The sequence below is a fragment of the Agelaius phoeniceus genome, chromosome 4, assembly GCF_051311805.1.
Source record: "Agelaius phoeniceus isolate bAgePho1 chromosome 4, bAgePho1.hap1, whole genome shotgun sequence".
In the NCBI taxonomy this organism is placed as follows: domain Eukaryota; kingdom Metazoa; phylum Chordata; class Aves; order Passeriformes; family Icteridae; genus Agelaius; species Agelaius phoeniceus.
Genome location: NC_135268.1, coordinates 61,924,158 through 61,944,304, shown reverse-complemented (window position 1 = coordinate 61,944,304; position 20,147 = coordinate 61,924,158). Strand labels below are relative to the sequence as shown.

At 38.0% G+C, this 20,147-nt stretch overlaps 1 protein-coding gene across 2 annotated transcripts in view; it reads right to left on the bottom strand.

Annotated features, from left to right (window-relative positions):
- The window catches only part of STK32B (serine/threonine kinase 32B), a 157,517-nt gene that overhangs the window by 7,013 nt on the left and 130,357 nt on the right, over positions 1-20,147 (bottom strand). Inside the window, exons 8-11 of one of the 2 annotated variants that reach the window (XM_054632931.2) lie at positions 17,870-17,986; positions 16,612-16,737; positions 11,914-12,045; positions 11,077-11,141 (exon numbers count right to left, since the gene is read on the bottom strand). In XM_054632931.2, coding sequence (XP_054488906.1) covers positions 11,077-11,141; positions 11,914-12,045; positions 16,612-16,737; positions 17,870-17,986 — 440 coding nt within the window. The remainder of the gene's footprint in view (positions 1-11,076; positions 11,142-11,913; positions 12,046-16,611; positions 16,738-17,869; positions 17,987-20,147) is intronic. The other variant, XM_054632932.2, reaches the window with a different exon arrangement.

The window sequence follows — 20,147 nt, the reverse complement described above, 5'->3', positions numbered from 1 at the left end:
GAGCTGGGGACACCCAGCATGTCCAGCCAAGATGGGAGCAAGTTGCTAAGATAGCCAAGGATGGAGTGAGAGATTTCTTGGCACTGAGGGCAGGCAAGGTGTCAGTTTGGTAACCACTGCTCTTTCCCACTGTTTGTTTCTAATTTTATTTTTTATTCTGTGTGGTATTGATGCATCCAAATTTGTATACAAACAGAACCAAGAAAATGCCTGGATCAATAAATCACAACTGGTCAGCACAATTTCCTCCTCAAACTGATGACTCTTTAACTATTCCCACACCACCACTGCCTGTCCCTGAACACAACTAATTTGTTTGACTGATAACTAAGCACTTTTACCAAATGGTCCAGAAATTGCTTCCTAAGGAAATTGAAGTTGTTAGCAGCTGGTTATTGAAACTGGCTTCAAGGCTTAGTTCCACACAAAAGGAATATGAAATGCTTAGCCCAAGTAGTTTGTAACATTTGTGGCAGTCTGGAGCTCCACAGACTATATCCCCATCCATCTCCATTATTTCCAGTCAAAAGGTATAAAAAGGAAAACTTAATGGGACTTTGGAGTCTAACTGCAGCAATAAGATTTCCTTATTGTGGAACAAGTACAGACTATATCTCTGTGTTACTCAAATTTTTAAGTGGCATTATGCAGAAAAACATGTTCTAGAAAGACCAGAAATATTTGGACTGTGAGGATTCAAAAGGACTCACACTGGGTGTGATAAAAATTATAACCACAAAGCTGCTGGGTAGTTTGAACTGTACATGTTGGTATATCCCTCATGAAAAGGGATAAGTTTTGGTTTTCAGTCCTAAATAATAAGTGTTCAGTGGTAAGTGGGTGGTTGGCAGGTGGAAATTAATGATGTTGGTCATACCAGCTCATTTTCTGCATCAGCTCACCCAGCAGGCCCAAAAGGACTCTTCCCTTGGCTTGGCACTGAGGATAAATGGTCACAGCACCCATGATCTCTCATGTTTTTGCCAGAAGAAGAGTCACTTCTCCAAAATCATGCAAAACCTGATCATTTATAAAACCCCTGTCTAACCTTTATAGCAGCTCATGCACTTCAGTAAAGCAGACACTGCAAAAACAGGGCAAGGGTTTGGCAGTAAAGTGTAGGTCCTGCAGTGCACACATCTCTTTTCAAAAATAATGGGCTGTATGCACGTGCATCTCACACTCCACTTTGAAAACTTTGCCCATTATTTTTCTGCCATCATTTTAATATTGACTGCAGGCAATGATTGTGGAAATACTGATAGTGGAGCATGGCTTCTGGGACAATGAGCAGCTTGGCTTGTCATCTGCTTTCCTCTGTAAAGAATAAGAATGGACTTTGATACACAGTCACTTAATAATTTTCTGCCTGCATGTTTTAAGGTTTCTCTTATAAATTGGTCCTTGCTGTGTTCTATTTTTGTGAGAATGGAAGAAGCTGACAGTGTTTTACAATTGTAAATGAGTGTCACTTTTTCTCTTATATCTCCTTTTTTCTGCTCACTAGTTCTCTTGTGCCAGGTTTTCATTCAACTATATCTTTCAGTGAAAAGGTGAAATAAAAAAGGAAGAAGTGAGCAAGGGATTCCGATCAAGGTATTTTTAACTGAATAAGCCTCTTGGGAAGAGTATTTTTACTTTTCAAAACAAAATAGCCATAAAATTTGTCATAAAGCACTGAAAATTCCTAGATTTGCCTCTTTTTAAAAAAAAAGTTAGCAAAAATGAGCCTATGAGTTGATCAGAAATTCAGACAATTTGCTTAATTTACACTTTCATTCATAAAGAAGAAAATAGTAACTTTGCTCAGTGTAAATCTTAAGGAACAGAGTCAAGTTTGTCCAAATACAAGGAAATCCTCCAATTTGAAAACATGTGCTTTAACTTCATAACAACATATAGCAGAAATAATTTTTAATCCTGCTTAGGTTACCTGGTAACCTGAACATCTGACAAATTATTCACCCATTTCCTGTTCCCCAGTGGTGTCTGGGAGGGCTCTCATGACAGGCAGCAAACAGAGCACTGCATGGGAATCTAATTCCTGCATTTTAGGTAGGGATCAATGCCTGGGAGCTGAGTGAGTGGCACAGACTGCCTCACCTCCTTCTGGCTGATCTCTAATCTGCAAACCAGAGCTGGTGTATTCCAGCTGCTTCTTGGGCAGCCTTTGGTCTATGATGACCCCTGAAACATGAAGGGATTTGCTTCAGAGAGTCATTTTGGCCTGGGAAAAATCATTCCAGGAACCACATTAACAACAGAGCAGTATGGAACACTACCTTGAAAAATAGGTAGAAAACAACAGTGAAGGTGGAAAATGCAGGGAAAAAAAGGAGTAGAAATGAAAGAAGGAGAGTTAAACACTTTTTAAATGATGAAGGATTCAAAAGAATCTCAACCATGGAGATCTAATTAATTTAACTAAGTAATTATATTGCTAATTATAACTATCTCAAAAGACAGCTGTATATAGCTAATTTCTTTTTTGGTTTGTTTATTAAATTCCCACTTTAAACCTAGCAGAGGAGCAGAAAGCATGAGAGAGTTAATAGTGGGCTTTTCTTTTCTTCAGCCTCAGCACAGAGTGATCTCAGAAGTCCTTTCAGGAAAACAGAAATCACTGAAATGATTTTCTATGAATTTTCTAAGCATTTCTGAGTAAACAAGGAAGGCACAATCCTGCTCTGTGCCAGAGGAAGCCTGGGGCAGACCAGGGCAGAGTCAGCAGTGTGGGCCAACCATCATTTTTTTAAGAAAGACATTAATTTCCTAGCCTGCCTTGGTATCCTGCAGGGTGTAGGCTCACCCTTTTGTTCAGCTAATGGATAGATGGATAGATCACAGGGAGGTCAAGGGACCCACTCTGTAGCAGTTCATGAAGAAATGCAGTCTGTGTGAGGAAACTCTCACTGGAGCAGGGGAAGAATGTGAGGAGGAAGCAGCAGCAGAGACAACATGCAGTGAACTGGCTGCATTCCCCATCCCCATGTGCCCCTGTCATGGAGGAGACAGAGGTTTTGGGAGGGAAGTTGAGCCCAGGAAGAAGGGAGGCATAGAGGGAAGGTGGATTTAAGATTTGGGGTTTATTTATTACTATCCTGGTCTTTTAGTTATTGGCAATAAATTAAATTAACCTTCCCCAAGCTGAGCCTGTTTTGCCCACGACAGTAACTGGTGAGTGATATCTCTCTCTCCCTGTCCTTTCCTCAACCCATGAGCCTTTTGTTGTATTTTCTTTCCCCTGCCCAGCTGAGGAGGGCCATGATTGAGTGACTTTGCTGGGCACCTGGCACCCAGACAGAGCCAACACACCTCTAAAGTCAATCTGGCTCAGCCTAATTATTAGACCTGACAATAAACATTCTCTCTGGCATATGCAGCTGGGAGCAAGCAGGTTCAGCCCTGCCCTTCTCACAGCACCAGCTTCCAGGAACTAAAGGCTGGGAGTTGCCAGGGAACAGCCACAGCCTGCACTGACCTCTCTGCAGGCTCATCCTTCCTCAGCTATTTTTTATGCACGATTTCTCTGCCCCAGTCCCCAACTTAACTCCACAAGGAGTCTGATCAGCTGTGCAGCTCCTTCATTCCCTGTAGGGGGGACTCCCCAAAAGGAGACTGAGCCAGGAGTTCCCTTGTGATTGCACAGCACAATTTGCAGCCTTCAGTGAATCACCAAACCCCTGCACAAGGTGTGGGGAAGGTGGTGCCCACCACAGGGATCTGCAGAAGCCACTCCACTGAACAGCACGTGCCCAGCTCAGTCAGAGAGGTGCCCCCACAACAGGAGCATGAACTGAGCCCCAGGAGAGACACAGGAAAATCACCTCCAAATGGGAGGTCTCCCCAAAGGATGGGGATGTGTCCTGGAACACAGCAATGGACAGTCTGGATCTTACCTAAATCTCTTACTGACCTAAGTTTCCATTTCTTTTCCTATTTCCAAAAGGTTAGATATACATACATACATTTATATACACACACACACACACATATATATATATACATGCATACCTTCATATATACAATATATGCATACTTGTATGCATAAATATGTATCTTTTACTGTTCAACCCTTGTGCTATTGTGAAGACTATATGAAAATGGAAACCTTGGAAGCTGTGAGAAGCCATAAATGCACATGCCCAGCAATCCCTCCTAACAGAGATTCCCCCCTCTCACAGTGGCCCAGACACTTGTGCAGGATGCTGACCAATAGGCTGAGTGGAGACAAATGTCTGCTGTGGTATATTCCCCTTGCTTCTGACATTTCCAGATTTCCTGAAACAATGACTGCATCAGAAGCCTCATATCTCAAGGACCTTGACGGATTTTTTCCTATGAATTTCTCTAATCCTCTTCTGAATCTTTTTCTATGTTTAACATCCAAATCACCACTCAGCAACATACTGCATTTCACAAAAAAGCATGGTTGATTTTCTTATTAACCTGCTGCCTGATAACTTTGTGACCTTGGTTACCACAAAGAGTGAATAATCATTGCTTAGTCATCTTCTCAATAAGTTTCAGAACATGTTATTATTTATCCTGTTTCTCTCTTTTCAGTTGCCTCTTCTCTGAGTTTAAATTAGTTCAAGTTTATTTAATCCTTCAACATGACCCATGTCACCCTCCTGGCCAATCCTGTTTTTCTTGAAAACTTTCTAAGTCCTTTTTAACCTTTTTGAGATAAGGAAGCAGAGCTGTACACAGAATGGAAGATGCAGGTGTATGTATTGAACATACATTTATCTGTGGCTGGTTTTTGCAGGAGCATATATATATCTTTCAGTCTTCCCCTAAGCATTGTGCTTTCCACAGTCTTTTCAAACTCTCCCTCCTTCATAACTGAAGCTAATTTTGAGTCTATTATCCTAAATATAAAATTTAGATTTTCTTCTTCTGACTGTATTTGCATTTATCAGTACTGAATTTGAGCTGCCATTTTCTCACCCATTTGAGCTGCCATTGTCCTTAACTCAGAACCATGACCATCATTATCTGCTGCAGCTCTTTTCACTCACATTTAGTTGTGACTACTCTGGTATCATAAGTGAACTTTGTGACCTCAGCATTCACTTTTCTTTCCAACTCATCTATGAATGTGTTCAACAGACACATGGACATCAGAGTGACTGGCAGTAATAATGTTATCTCATTTTATCTCATTACTGGCTTGTTTCTGCATTGCTTCAGCAACTGGGCACAAATTGCTGTCTTAAAACAGGACAAGGAGTTCAGTCTTCATGACTCAGTTTATGGAGACTCATACCAAGTGAAAATTTATGTTAGTGTGGGACATAAAGAGAGATGAAGGTAATTACCTCATGGAGGTAATTCCCTATGGCAATGGAACAGTCATGACCTGTTATGCAGCCTTTATTTATCACAGATATGATTTGTCCTATGTAACCTGCTTAAAAAAAAAAAATTGGTACTCAGAATTATACAGCTGTGCTTCCCCTCCAAAATCTGAGATGTACAAATGGAGACTCCTCTTTCCTCTGCCTGTGAATTGACTTCCAATTAGTTTTTATGAATTGTATTTGTGTTTAGTTTTCTGTGAATAGAAACTAATTTCTGGCCTCCAGTGCTGAGGATTTATCTGTTATCCTGATCCTTCCAGGACCACATTTCAAGGTGGAGAATGTGCTGACAGATGCTCCCCCATGCAACTTTCATTCCCAAAGCTGGATGGTAGAGTGCAGCCATTATAATGATGTCAGTACTTGTTTGGGAACACTTTGACCAGTTTTCCTGGAAGACTTTTACAATGAGCTTCCAGATACTGGTTACCCTTTGTAATTTTTTTTTCCCCTCCATGAAACAGTCAAGAGAACACATCAACAAGAGAAACAAGGGCATTTGTATGACCACTCCTTTCTCCAAAAAAAGTGAATTTGAAGGTATACCTATAGAAAAATTACCAGTTTGGGACTGTTATGCTCAAACTTTTAGGTAGCTTGGCTCACTAAGAGGAGAGTGACATTTGCATTGGTAATTCTAAACCAGTAATAGCAAGCAGGAATCAGAGGCAGAAGTGAAAGGGCTTCTGTGGGCAAGCAACAGTTATTACTGCCCAAACACCAACCAGGTTCAATCATCACATTCAGAAAAGCATCTTTCCAATTGTAAGAGCAATCTCCAAAAGCAGACAGATCCATTATAAAAGAGAGAAGAAAGGTTCAGTGAAGAGCAGTGTAACCTCTAGAAATGCTCAGAAAGAAATGGATTTGAACTGAATTAAGGTCAGCAGAAGGGGCAAGAAAAGGACTGCAGCCTCATCCAAAAAGCATTCAGATATTTGAAGGATTAAGATAAATATCTCCAGAGACACTAAGAGACATAAAATACATATTAAGAAAAATATGTTCAATGAATTATACTGCAAATCATTATGAATATTCAATTTCAATCAAACTGAAATGAAAGGGAGTACTCAGGGACTCTGGATTTGAATCTTAAAAGACAATTAAAAGGAAAGAAAATGAACTAAAATGAGAGACATAATAAATTTCATCTTATAAATAATGCAGAGACTATTAAGTCAGCTTTTCCTCTATGATATGGAAAAAATAAGACAAGAGGATTTTAAGTATCATAGTAAGATTAAAATATTCTCCCTCAAGTTTTTGGTGTTTATTCTGGGAACAGAGAGCTGTCTGTTCACCTCGAGCTGTTCAGGATCATTTACAAGAGAACTAGATATGCTCAAATGGAAGGAATGATAGCAGGAAAAGACAGAGTAATGTGCTTCAATCTGTGGCACATTTTTTAGTGTGCTAGCATTGAATAAATACTGAGAAGAGGAATAAGGTGTATCAGTACTTAGGGCAGAGACAAATCTGTTCAGATCAGTGGGAACAAGACAGCTGAATATCATAACAATGCTATTGCAGCATAGTAGTATTAAGTTAAAAACCTCCAAACTCAAAATCACTAGGAATGTTTTGAAAGTTTTAACTGGAATTATTAAAAACATGGATATTTTCCTAATCAGTTCATTGCATTTGTTAAAATAGTTTTGCAGAATTCTAACCCATTTTCATGTACATTGGATATATGAAATACATATTCTAGACAGTAAAATGTGGATGTTTGATTTTGCTTTCTTTAGCAGGCTGATAATTTTGATTAAGTTTGTGAAGCATCTAACTGAAGGATTATTCTGCCTGATAAGCAAATATTTCTTGTGTTTTCTTCTCTTTGATTTCTCACATCTGCAATCTTAAAGGCATCTTTCAGGGAGAAGAAGAGACTCAGGACCATAAAGGGTAAGAAATATTATTTCATTACATGCAAATATTGGGTCTTTTTCTTAATTTCTGGTCATTCCAGATTTTGGATATTCATAAAGAGATGTAGTTCTTTGTGAAGATCTGTTTAGTGATAACAGCACAAAAATGGCAAAATAATCTCTGCTCAGCTTTTTAATAAAGCTACAAGCAAACAATGTGGTTTTATCTGTCAATCTCCCCCACCACAGACACACACACAAAATTAAAAAACGAAAACTTGAAAATGTAGCCTACATTTATCTAAATTATATCAAATACTTATAAATGATATCAAATTCTGGAAAAATAAATTATAGCAAATTCTGGAAAAATTGCTGGCAAGTCTATGGAAATACACTTTTAGATTTACAATTAAGATACTGGAAAATGTTTGGTGCTGCGTTTCTGGATATTAAAAAAAAAATCTATGTACAGAAATGAAATTAAAAAACTAGTTATTTTGCCACAAAAAGGAGCCAAACAGATCCCTGAAAACTACTTTAGATACTATTTTCAAGCTAATCAGTGTCATTTGCATATCAGAGTTTATTTAGTTTATGTGTTTAAAACTAAGAGACTACACTGACACCTTTAACAATAGAAAACAAATCCTGCAAAAGGATTTTCCTATGTTATTTTACTTTGGATCAGGGCAGTGTGTGCCCCTCTCTTGTAGGTACTGGAAGATAATGTTACTGTGGACAGATTCCATACCCCCATGTCACATCAACACACACACACACACACACACACACACACACACAAAGAGAGAGATATTTTAATTTGTAGCTCACATCCACTGAAATATTCAAGAGAAGATGCCTTCTAATCAGGATTGTGTAAGGGATACAAATCTAACTTTTTACCCACTGCTGACAATCACTAACTTCATGTCTTTGTCCATAAAACCCTTGCTTAAAACATTCCTACAAATACCAGTTTGCCATTACTTAAATACAGAGAGCAACAGAATAAATGTGCACATTCTGTCTTTGTCTTCATTAACCAAAACTTTTAACATACTTCAGTCTCTTTCACTGTGTTTAAATTCTTTTTACCATAGTGGGCCTTTTCCCTGCCTGCCCCTGCTCCTCTTGCCTACAATCTAAGAGTTTCTGATAGTCTCCTGAGCTTCTTGAGAAGAAAGCAAGGATGACACATTGCAAGATTTGCAGTGTCTGTTGCAGGATGAAAGACACACAGTAGAAAAGAGGCACCATGTAGAGCTGCCAGCAAGGCATTCAAAAATATCAGAATTTGCTTTTAATAGCAGATATTTTACAAGTATTGAATTGCAAGATGTTGTGGTAACTGTGATGGCTAGCACCACAGAATTAACTATGTATTAACACCTGACTTTATGTTGCTCAGTTAGAAGCATCTGGATTTTTTCCTTGCATCCTTGTAGTATGGGGAGTCTCATTTTTTCCCTTGAAACACATGCTATTTTTTTCCTATCCTTTATTAGTATTTATGTAGTGTTCTGTGACACTGAAGTAAACTGAGCAGAAGGCTTAAGTGACAATAAAATGTAGATTTTTGCTGCTGAATATAATGAAGATCTAAGGAAATACACAGATACTTTCCACAGTTTCTGTGTAGAAGAACATGGAAGAATATCAAAACATCTGGCTGCTTTAATCTGAGAGTGACTTAAAGCCCTGTTTGGGATTGGCACCTCACCTAATGATACCATCACATTCTAATATGTATTATATTTGTAGGAAGAAATGGTTCACATCTTTCAGCATCTTCAGCTATTCCTAAGAAGTTGATGGGCCATGTGGCTTTGGAAACACATGTAAGCACAGCCTCAGCTTGTACATCCAGTCCTGAGGGCACAGAAGGTCTGAGGAAACCCACCCTGAGTTCCTCTGGTGTATGCTGTGTAGCTTCTGGCGTGATGGCATCTCTGCTTGCCACTGCTCCTGTTTTGTTCTCATTAACTTGAATTCACTTTGCACTTCAAACATTTGACATCTGCTTCCCCCCTTCTTAACATTTTTTTTCCTTGAAAAATATTACAGAAGTCTCTCCATGTCTTTCTTAAGCTATGATGCAATTGAAAAGAGAAATGGTTGTGATCTGGCTTTAGACAATGCAGGATCTCTTATAGGTCTAAACTAAATTTTCTTCCTTTACCTTGTCAAAGCCAATCAAGCAATGACCAAAACACATGCTTTTCTGGCTGAAGTGCATGTGCTTTACCTTTTGCTTCCATTTTACTTGTACTCCATTTAAACTTGATTTCTCATCAGCCTCTCAAAGTTTTTTATAGCTTGTGTTGTTACTGTAGTTGTGCAATATGAAACAAATGAAAAAAATTTCTATGCATAAAAAGATTCAAGAATAATGCAGTAAAATTATGACAAGAAACATTGTTCAAGGTAGTGAACGCACCAATGAGATTTTGAGTGTCTTACAAAATCTGGTGTTCTAACTTCCAAAAATTGCTGCATATTGGATATGCCTCATATATGACTCTGGGGTAGGTGGGAGACTAATACCTGGAAATTAATTACTTGTATGAACAGCTTCTAGGAAACTCATTAAATTGATTAACCAATGTAATATTTTTCTAATCTTGTTACTATGATCTTAATAATTTTAAATTTTGTGGGTTAAACTACAAAGTTCAAGCATTCAGTAGTTCAACTGATTCAAGGAATCCACCAAGATGCTTCTTGAAACTTTCTATGGGCTGACTTGGTCTGGGTTCTCTTCTTTATGGCTTTTACAGAAACCAGCTTTCTTGTGCTAGAGATCATGCAAAATAACATGAAGAATCTGCTGGACCTTCCTTTTCTTTCTAAGGCCTTGTATTTTCTGTGAGCAGTCTGTATCAGTCAGAAATGTCCCACAGACATTTCTGTAACAGGAAGAAAGGTAGATCGTGGCATAATTTCCTTTGTGCTATTCTATGAACTGTGCAAAGCTGACAGTTCCTTTTCAGTTTTAATTACAGACACAGTAATTACCTGCACTGTATGCATTAAATAAAATAGTCACAACTTTTAAATTAATTTTTAACATCTCACAACTCTATCAGAAAGGCTTGCATATATAATTATATCAAATAAAAACATGGAATACACTTGAATGAAATGCAATAATTTGACCAAAGACACAAAAAAGTCTATTGTTATGACTTGTATCTGCTAATACAAACAGGTCCACAATGACTCAGAGGCCATAATTAAGAGAAAGGCCGTGCATTAATTGAAGCAGGAAGATTATTGATATCCTTGGGAATCAGTCTTGTGCCTCTGTCAACCCTGGCTGACACTTAGATTAGAAGTTCTTAAGTTCTTGCTTCATGTTTGGTAGAGGTGTAATACTTAGCCTTGTTGAAATAGTTAATGTCAGAATACACTTTTTTTTTTTTTTTCAAATAGTGGGTAAGTATGAACAGCTTTTCCAAGTCAGAACAGTGCTGTCCATAGCATTAAAATTTCATGAGTTATGAGTTCTCTTGGTTTTGTTTGAGTTGTGAAAAAGTAGTACCTTTTATTGCATTCCTCTGCTTAATTACTGATGGTTTCTCTGGGGAGTTCCAGTAACATTTACCTCATCTTTCTAACATACTTTCATCACAAGGTCTTCTGCTTGCTTGCAGAGATGCAAGAACTACAAAACCATCACACCAGAGACTATAAGAGGAAAAAATCAATGGAAATCCAGTCTTTTAGGCTCTGCTGCTGTGATCATTAATCACCTTCCCTTATACTGTGAGAAAAAAAATAGTTCTCAATTTAATTTTAGTACTGAATGCTAAAGAGGCATTAAGAAATGCACTTACTTCTCTCTGTTGAATATGATGAATTCTTTCCTAACGGTTTCCAAGCACTGCTGCAGGTGTACGTTCTTTAAAAAACAGCATGAATAGGTTGATTAAAAAAGATGAGGAATCATAGACAAAAATCACAACAACACAAACAACACTGAACAAAATGCTTATGAATGAATGCTATCAAGAGGCATTTCGAAGACTCATTAAATTGGGCTGTGATAGCACAATCAATCTCATTCTTTTGGAAGAAGTTCTTCACAAAGAATTCCTGAGGATTTTTACATCTGATAGCTCTAGGAAGAACAGCTTGCATGAACATTCAAAATCATTAGGAGTAGCAGCATAATTTATAAAACCTCACTGGGATGATAATTCAAGTCTGGAAATTATTATTAATCTTCTCGGTACTCTTGACTGTTCATACAATGCATCTTTCTACATGGCACATATTAGTCAAGAGTGGAAGAGACAGCTTTAACATATTTATAAATAACGAGCCTTTTCACTGCATACTTTTCATTTTGGGTACTAGTAGCAAATAAATACTCTTTGTAACTATTTGTGCATGTGTGGGAAGTGTTTTTCGCAACTGGCAACAGTTTTTCATACTTTAAATGAGCATCTGTGATAATCTTAAAAATTATTCTAGTTTAAAGATGTTGTTACTATTTGACTGAAATAAATGGTTGCTTTTCATCTTGCTTTGGAGGTGATTTATGCAATGTATAAAATGACAGATGGAGAGGTTGAGTGTATTTTCAGAGATGATAAAGCTGAACATAACTGTGTTTGCCTATTAGAGTGTAAACAAAATGCCACTGACTGCAGCCACAGTCCCCATCTTACCAGTGGGCAGGTTTCCTTAGCTCCATCTTTGGATTTGTTTTTGGCAAGTCGCTTTTTCTTTTTATGGAGAGGCTTGGACTCCAAAATCATTTCTTCAAGTTCAAATGTGGGATCACAGTTCAGTCTTCCTTTCTGATACAAAAGGATTCAAAGTTAATCTTTGAAGCATTGTTGTGTTTTTTTAATTTGCTTGGCAAGTGTTAACAGCAGTAATAACGAACAGCTCCTCAATTACATCTGTAAAATGAAAACTGTCTTTTTAGGCCTGAAGTGATGCTCAAAGTTTAAATAAGGGAGATAAGATAAAAATCATATTATAAAGCAATTATAAAGAGTTAGATTCTCTTCCTGGTTATAAACAGATCTATTCCAACAGTGACAAAAGTTATGCTACCCTGTGAGAGATTAATCTGGCCCAGGGTCTTCATCAGAATATCAGTTAGTGCTGTAGAGCAGTAGTGACACCAGAAATAGTGCAGAAGAGCTGGGGAGTACCTCTAAGACCTTGCTGAAATCTGATTTGCTGAAGTGTTGCAGTGGATTCATTTATTTAGATGTTGTCCATGAGAACAAAGGAAGGAGCAGGCCTGCTTAAGTTAGCAGCATTCATATAGAAAAGGGCTCACACTTTTATAGAATCCCAGGTTGGAAAGGATCTCAAGGATCATCTGGTCCAACTTTTCTGGGAAAAAACACAGTCCCCAGTCTGGACAAGATGGCCCAGCAACCTGTCCAGCTGAATCTTCAAAGAGTTTTAGAGACTCCACTGTTTTTGTGGACAGATTCTTGAAATGGCTGATTGTTGTTATGAAAAATTTTGTGCTTGTGTCCAACTGGAATCTTCCCAGGAGTTACTTGTACCCAATACCCCTTGTCTTTTCCATGTGACTCCCTGTAAAATGGAGTCTCCATCTTGGTAGCTAACCTTTAGGCAGTGGGACATGGTGATAAGGTCTCCCTTAATCCTTCTTTTCTCAAGGCTCTACAAGCCCTGTTCTCTCAGACTTTCCTCTTATGGCGTATTTCTCACTCCTCTGATCACCTCTGTGGCCCTTCTCTGGACCCTCTCCAGCCTGTCCACAGCTTTTTTGTGTAGTGGGGACCAAAACTGAACACAGTATTTCAGGTGTGGCCTGGCAAGTGATGAATAGAGTGGGGCAATGACTTTTTTGTCTCTGTTGGTGATGCATTTGTTGATGCAAGTCAACCTCCCCTTGGCTTTCTTTGCCATGGCAGCACCCTGGTCTCCCACACTGAGCTTGCTGTCCACCTGGACCTCCAGAGCTGCTGGAGCTGTTCCTCAGCTGGACAGATCCCACCCTGGACTATATTTTCCCAGGCTGATGACCTTACACTTGCTGAACTTCATAAGGTTCTTGTTAGCCCACTCCTACAAAGGTCTTCCTGCAGGGTAGTTCTCCAAGGTGTCCACTGTCCCACTCAGTTTGGTATCATCAGTGGACTTCCTCAGGGTACACTTGATCCCATGCTCCACATCATTTGTTAGGGTTTTAAGCAGTGTTGGACCCAATATTGATCCCTGGGGGACTCCACTTGTGACAGGCTCCCTGTTTGAGGAGGAGATTTTTCCACCTCCCCCGGGTGCAGCCCATCACCAGTTCCCACCCATTACATGGATCACTTTTCTATACCATAACACATACATTTCTCACAAAGGACACAGTGGGAAACTGTTTCAAAAGCCTTAGAGAAATCCAGGTAAACAATGAGAACCACTTGCCCCATATCAACTGAGCAGGTTACCTTGTCATGATAAAGTTTGGAAAATCCCATTTGTCCTTGGTGAATCACTGCTGGCTTTTCCCAATCAGGTGCTTCATTCTAATCTATTATTCTTTTTCTAGTCTATCCACTTTATTGAGGTTTTCCTTATCCATTACACATATTACTTAAATATTTTGGATTCTTTATTAAAAAAATGCCATGCTAATTTCTGATGCTTGACTCAAATTTTAAGATTCTTTGTTATACCAGAAAGTCCTTCACAGAAAATTTGCAAACAATTTGAATTGTGTAGTGGAAGATGTTAAAAGCAACCTATTTTCCTCTGGGACTTCTGAGATTTCAATCACACCATTGTCACTGTCAAGGTGGAAGTACTAAAATAAGTAATATATAAATGATAGATATTTATAGTAAGCAAAGACACTAAGCAGCAAAATCACATAAGAAACTACTTGTATAATTTGTGGTGTCCTACAATGAAACATTTGGTTTAGAGATCACTCCATCATTTTTATTCCTAGCAAACTCTCTATAGTCAGAGCATATTATTTAGATATCTGATGCCTTTTCCTGCATATTATCCAGCCAGCTTTAGTAGAACATATTTGGTTTTTATCCATAGTTTTTAGATTTGATTGAGTACTTAAAAAATATATCACTTTAATTCCAAAGCTTTAAAAATAAAAGCAAATTGTATTTTAAGAAACCCTACAACAATTTATGACTCCAAGCTGAAAATGAAGAAACTAACTAAGCCATAAAGAAACACATGTGCTAGTTAAGAACTATGTTTATGGAATCAAATTAAGCTGTTAGAAATTAAGCTATGGGACATTGCTCCCATGGGCCTCCTGTGTGCCCTCCCAGCTGTAGAAGGCAGACAAGCTCCTGACAGTCAAAGCAAGCTGTCAAAATTTATAAAACTCTCTGGCTTCAAAACAGAGGTCACAGGGGCCCCAGTTCACCTTCTTACCAAAGGCTGGAAAACAAGAAATATTATGTTGTATGGCCTCAATTAATCAGTGAAAGTTTTGCTGGTCTACAAAGAGAAAGTTCTTGGAAAATGTGTGACCAAACTTGGTCTCATGAAACAGCAAAGCTTCTATAAAAAGAAATGTTGGGCTAGAAAAGACACTTTGGTTCTCACCTCACTGCTTTTCCTGACACACTTGATCAACCAGGTGGAACAAGCCCTGCAATATCAGATTCTTCATGGAAGAGTCTGGTAGAGCTTGTTATGGGACTTTCAGATTAATCTGGATAGGTAAATGAAACATTTTACTCCTATTTCCTTTTAAATGAAGAATATTATTTTGCTTCACATATTGTAGATTTCTCCTTCAGTTTTATAGATGCTGCCAAAAGACAAATGAAGTGAATCCAAATGTGAAAAGAAAAGCTGTCTTTGCAGAGTCTGAAACTCTTGGAACTCCACCTATGTTGTATCTTTGGGTATGGGGAACTGGATCTCCCTTGTAAAATACTATGTTGTGAAGTTTTCCACATCCTGACCGTTGTGGATTAAACCTTTAGCTGGGAGTAGGAAGTAAATAATTGGTTGAGTTTTGCCTGCAAAGCAAGTCCACACCTCTGATATCTCAAAGAGCAGCTCTAACTTGAAAAAAGTAAAAAAGGAAAGTCAGTCTCCACTCATCTTGTAGATCCACACACCAGGAGAATGGAGGCCAAGAAGGGGCTTTGTTCTGCATTGCTTTGCTTAGGACAGTGACCTGAGAGCCTGTAGAGGATCCTGGCACAGCAATTATTCCAGCTGCATGGGCATCAAGTAAGAGTGAAAGAGTCATGGCCTGGTAGATATGACATTCACCTCTCCAGCTTCTCTCTTGCGCTAGGATTGAGCTACAAAGTGAAAGGAAGGAATTTCCCCACAGATGGACATTGCCCTGGAGTGCCTGTAAGAGGGGCCTGCCTTTCCCTTCTCCTGTGTGCTTGTTACCTGCTGTGTTCCTGGCCTTTCTCCCTGTTCCCTGAGGGAGACCCTGCTTGCCCACCCACAGCTGTCTTCTCCTGCAGGATGTTGCCTCCAGAAAGGCTCTGGCCAGGTGCCAAGGAGCCCAGCAATCACAGAGAGCAGTGTCTTGGCAACACACCTGGCTACCATTAGGCAATGCTCTCTCACCTTCTGAAGGGCTGGATCCTGTCCCCATCATGTTTATCATGAACTCTGATGTGCACCTGGATGAAGACAGGGTCCACCCATTCCACCTTCCTCATCTTTACTTACATGATATAAAAATATATGCATAATATAAAAACCCAGAAACAAACCTTGGTGTGCTTCAAATATGTTGTTTCTACAGCAATTACAGCGCAACATGGCTGAAAAAAGTGAAGCAGCATATTAACACTACAGTCATTGCTTTTTATTCATGGCCCTCAAATACATTTAACCTGAAAATAAGCAAAAAGGAAATATCCAGAAAATACCAACAAAATGGGACCATGGTAAAAAAGAAACCACCAGATTCCCTCACAGAATCTGAATGTTTGATTGTAAGAAACTGTCACAAAGAAAATAGGTCAGCCTTTTGAAACACTATTATTTTTTAAGTGAAAAAGTAACAACATTCTGGTGTTAAAAAGTTTTCCAAATATTATTCAAATGTCTAACTTTCACAGCCACAACAGCCTTCTTGGTATTCTTTGTCTCAGAGTTAACTCTGACAATCATTTGCTCTAACAGCTGAAATGCAAAGTCTGGAAAAGGTTTTCTTTTATTTGAAAAGGAACAAAAAGTGAGCCAAGGTTAATTAGTTTATGTTGTGATCTATTGAAATGGGACAAATTTTCCCTTAGCTGTGACTGAGTAAATGAAAGCAGAAACCAAAGTAAATCACTGAAGAGCAATAAATACAAACATAAACAAGTGAAACAGCAGTGATAATTAAAGCCAGAATTTACAAACACTGTTCACCTGGAATATCAACTTACGTTAGGAACAAAGCCTGGGGTCACAGCTTTCTCTAGAACAGCATCCCAGTTGACATCAGCCAGGTATGGAGAGTTCTGGATGTCTGCAAGGCTTGAAAGGCGACACTCTGGGTCCTTAATGAGGAGCTGTGATCAAGCACAAGGCATTTTCTAAGGAACTGCATGCCATATAGAACAGTAAATGTATCACATACATGAATTTTATGATACATATTTTTAAGTAAGAAAATGGCTAGGGAATCTTCTAACAGATGCTAGAAGCCCCAGTTTTGAAAAAAAATTAAAAGTAATAAGTCACAGGATATGAGTACAGTTTAATTGCCACCAGATGGCTGTTGCAGGCATGAAGTGTATAAATGTATTAGCAACACAAGTCTGCTTACAAATACACAAGAGCCCTCACAAAATGAAACATCACAGATCAATGCCACCCAACAATTTGTATTTTCTCTTTAATTTTTTGGAAAATACAGTTACATTGAGAATCCTGGAAGCAATTAAAATTATCCCCCTCACTGCTCTATCTATTCAAGACTACATTGCTAATTGCTACTAAAGACATGTGTTTTATTACTCTATTCAGACATTCACAAATATTTCTTGTTCAAGTATCAATATTGATGATCTGAAATACCTAAAAGAGAGAGATTATCTTTGTGGTGTAGACAGACAATTAAAGCAAACAAAAAACTTGGATTTTAGGAAGAAAACAATTTTTAGGGTTGGATGCATTCAGAAAGAGCCCTGCCTCATGGTCTAGTGATGTTTACAGCAAAGTGGCTCAACTTTTGTTATTGCAACTATAGCAACATGGGACAGGAAGAAATACAGCCATTCTAATTTCTAATCTCCCTGTCTGGAAACTGCAGCAGAAATTCAGAGGGCAGAGTGGTCCTTCCTTTCCTGTCCCACTTGCATATCCATAGCTGGGGGGAAATGAGGCCAGAGCACAAACGAGGAATTACTGATCCCCAAACTTTTACTATCTCTAGTGAATCAGCTTTAAAATAAAAGAAATTTAAAATTTTCACTTTTTTGAAGCCACGAAAAGCCTGAGTCTAAGCCTAAGAACACTGCACCTTCTGAAGAGAAAATACCACACCACTCACATTCAGAATAGCCTAGAAATAAGCTCTGCTCTCTTATCCTTGAGATGCTGACTACCTAATGTGTGTGTTTGCCTGATGCCTTTTCCAGTGCTGGAGAGGCTTCTGGAAGAGAAGAGAACAGAGGACAGAAGGTATTTGTGCTTTCTTACCTTTTTCAGTAGTGCTATCATGCCCTTGCACCATGCGGATGAGTAGTGAACCCTTTCGATCTTGAACATGTTGAGTATCTCATCAATGGGGGTGGCTGAATGGATTTCATAGGGCCTCTGGGATAAAATTAAATCAACATCAAGTCAGAAAGAATGGATAAAAGAGTGCAGACTAATCACATTTTCCTGAGCTCAGTGTTGAGTGTCTTGAAAATATCAAAACCACAAAAATGTTGTATAACAATTTTAAGTCTAATTCTTTGTGTGTGTGATTTCCTTTGGTTGCAATGAATGTAATTACTCATAGATGCATTTCCTCTGCAAATTTTTCTCTCATGAAAGGAAGTATCAGTTCAAATGAGATGAATAAATAATTTTGTTCCTGGGGCATTACATGTGAAATGTGGATTGTTTACTACTTTTTGCATGTAATACTAGTGATCAATTCTTGCAACCTAAACCAACAAAATCATAAAGAGGTGGCTGAAAGGAGCTTTGTCATCCTAATTTTACTGAGTATAATAGATAAAGAAACTAAAAAATGCTTACAAAAGACTGTGTCAGAATCACAGTAAAAAAGAGGACTCCAAATCCCAACTTTTCTCCATTTTTTTTTAAATCCAAAATTAACACACTACATGGATCTGCTGTCATTGTTTTCAGTGCCTAAATTCTTCTATAGATGAAGAAAGCTCTGGTCTTTGCAGTGCTTTGTTCATTAAGTTTTTTCTGATTTATCTTTTATTACATACAGAATTTGGAAATAAAATATTACATATAAATTTATATTCTTGTTATTTTCTGAGCACACACTTGTGTATTTGAAACAAGTTGTTATAATTATACTTAATGTATTTTTGTAAACAAGTGCAGAGAGTGGATTGCTAGTGAATTAAGATGTATCCAGCATGTGATAAATATGTGATATGAGATCTGAAGCTAAATGCCATCCTAGCAGCAGTGTGCAAATTAATGCATCATAATTCATAATCAACATAGAGTTACCTATTAATCCAATATCCTGAACAGCAAAGGGCAGAAGCTCATTACCTTGACTAAGAAATGAATCATCCCTTTGCTAGTATGTACTGGTAGAAGATTATAATTTAAGAATATTTCTAGGTGTAAATTATCTAATCTGTTAAGGAATTACAGGGGTCACTCTTCATAAATCCCCAGGACATGTTTTTATTCTGGGACAATTCATGCATACATTTAACTTTCATATGTATGAAACCAAGTGCATTCCAAGGCACTGGGGTGCTCCAAAAAGAAATTAATGGAGGGTCTAAATCTTTTTGCTTTGATTCACACTCAGCCCATTATCATTTAGCTATACCATGTCCATATGAATTCCACAGTACTTAAGTGTCTGCTTTAAATGCATAATTTTCCTGAACTGGATTCAAAATTGTCATTAGAAATAGTCTGTTATATGCTTTCCTCTACATGTGGTAATGTTGCCATAAAACAGTTATTAAAAATGAAACTTTTATGTGCTTTCTTTCACCTAGAAGCAATGTACTGCTGACTTAACTTGATATAACAATGATCAATGGGATCATTGAGACAGAATGTACATCAATTGTTGAAAATGGCAATTTTCACTCCAAAATTAGCAACTATAAGGAATTATGAATCATCAAAAGTTTTCCTGTTAAGAATGTTTCTGCCCATGCCTTTTTCCTGACAGAAAAATCCCTAAAATTTGCCTTATTTTCAAGATTATTGGCATTCTAAAATCTTGATTTTTTTTAAGATTTGCAGAGATTTTAAATATTTTTATTAGTTAATTCGAACTATAAATGGCCGTTATAAGTTTGGTCTTTTGAGGCCCTTCATACCTCTGTCTCCCCTGTTTTTCAGCTATTCAATCCACTCAAAGATCCCTTCAGTTATATTTTGTGGAAAAAGGAAAAAATTCTGGTTTGCTTTTGTTCAGGATTTTGTATCAAAGTTTGTTATTAATTGATCACATTGCAGTGGAAGTCAGAATCTGGGAATCCCACCTACTACTCACTCCCTCACTTTGTTTCTACTGAATTCATGGTATATGCATTTATTGCAGCATTTTAGCAGTTGTCTATAGCTCAGGAACAGACTGACAAGTGGCATGGTTTGCATCATACAGTTTAATTACAGTTTAATTTCATGGACTTTGTGAAAAGACCGATGTTTGATGCAAAGCTGTATGAACTTATTTTTTTCTTGCTAGCTTTTTTACCAGCAGCTGGATAAGGAGAAAAACGTACCTATAACTTATTGAGAAATGTCAGCT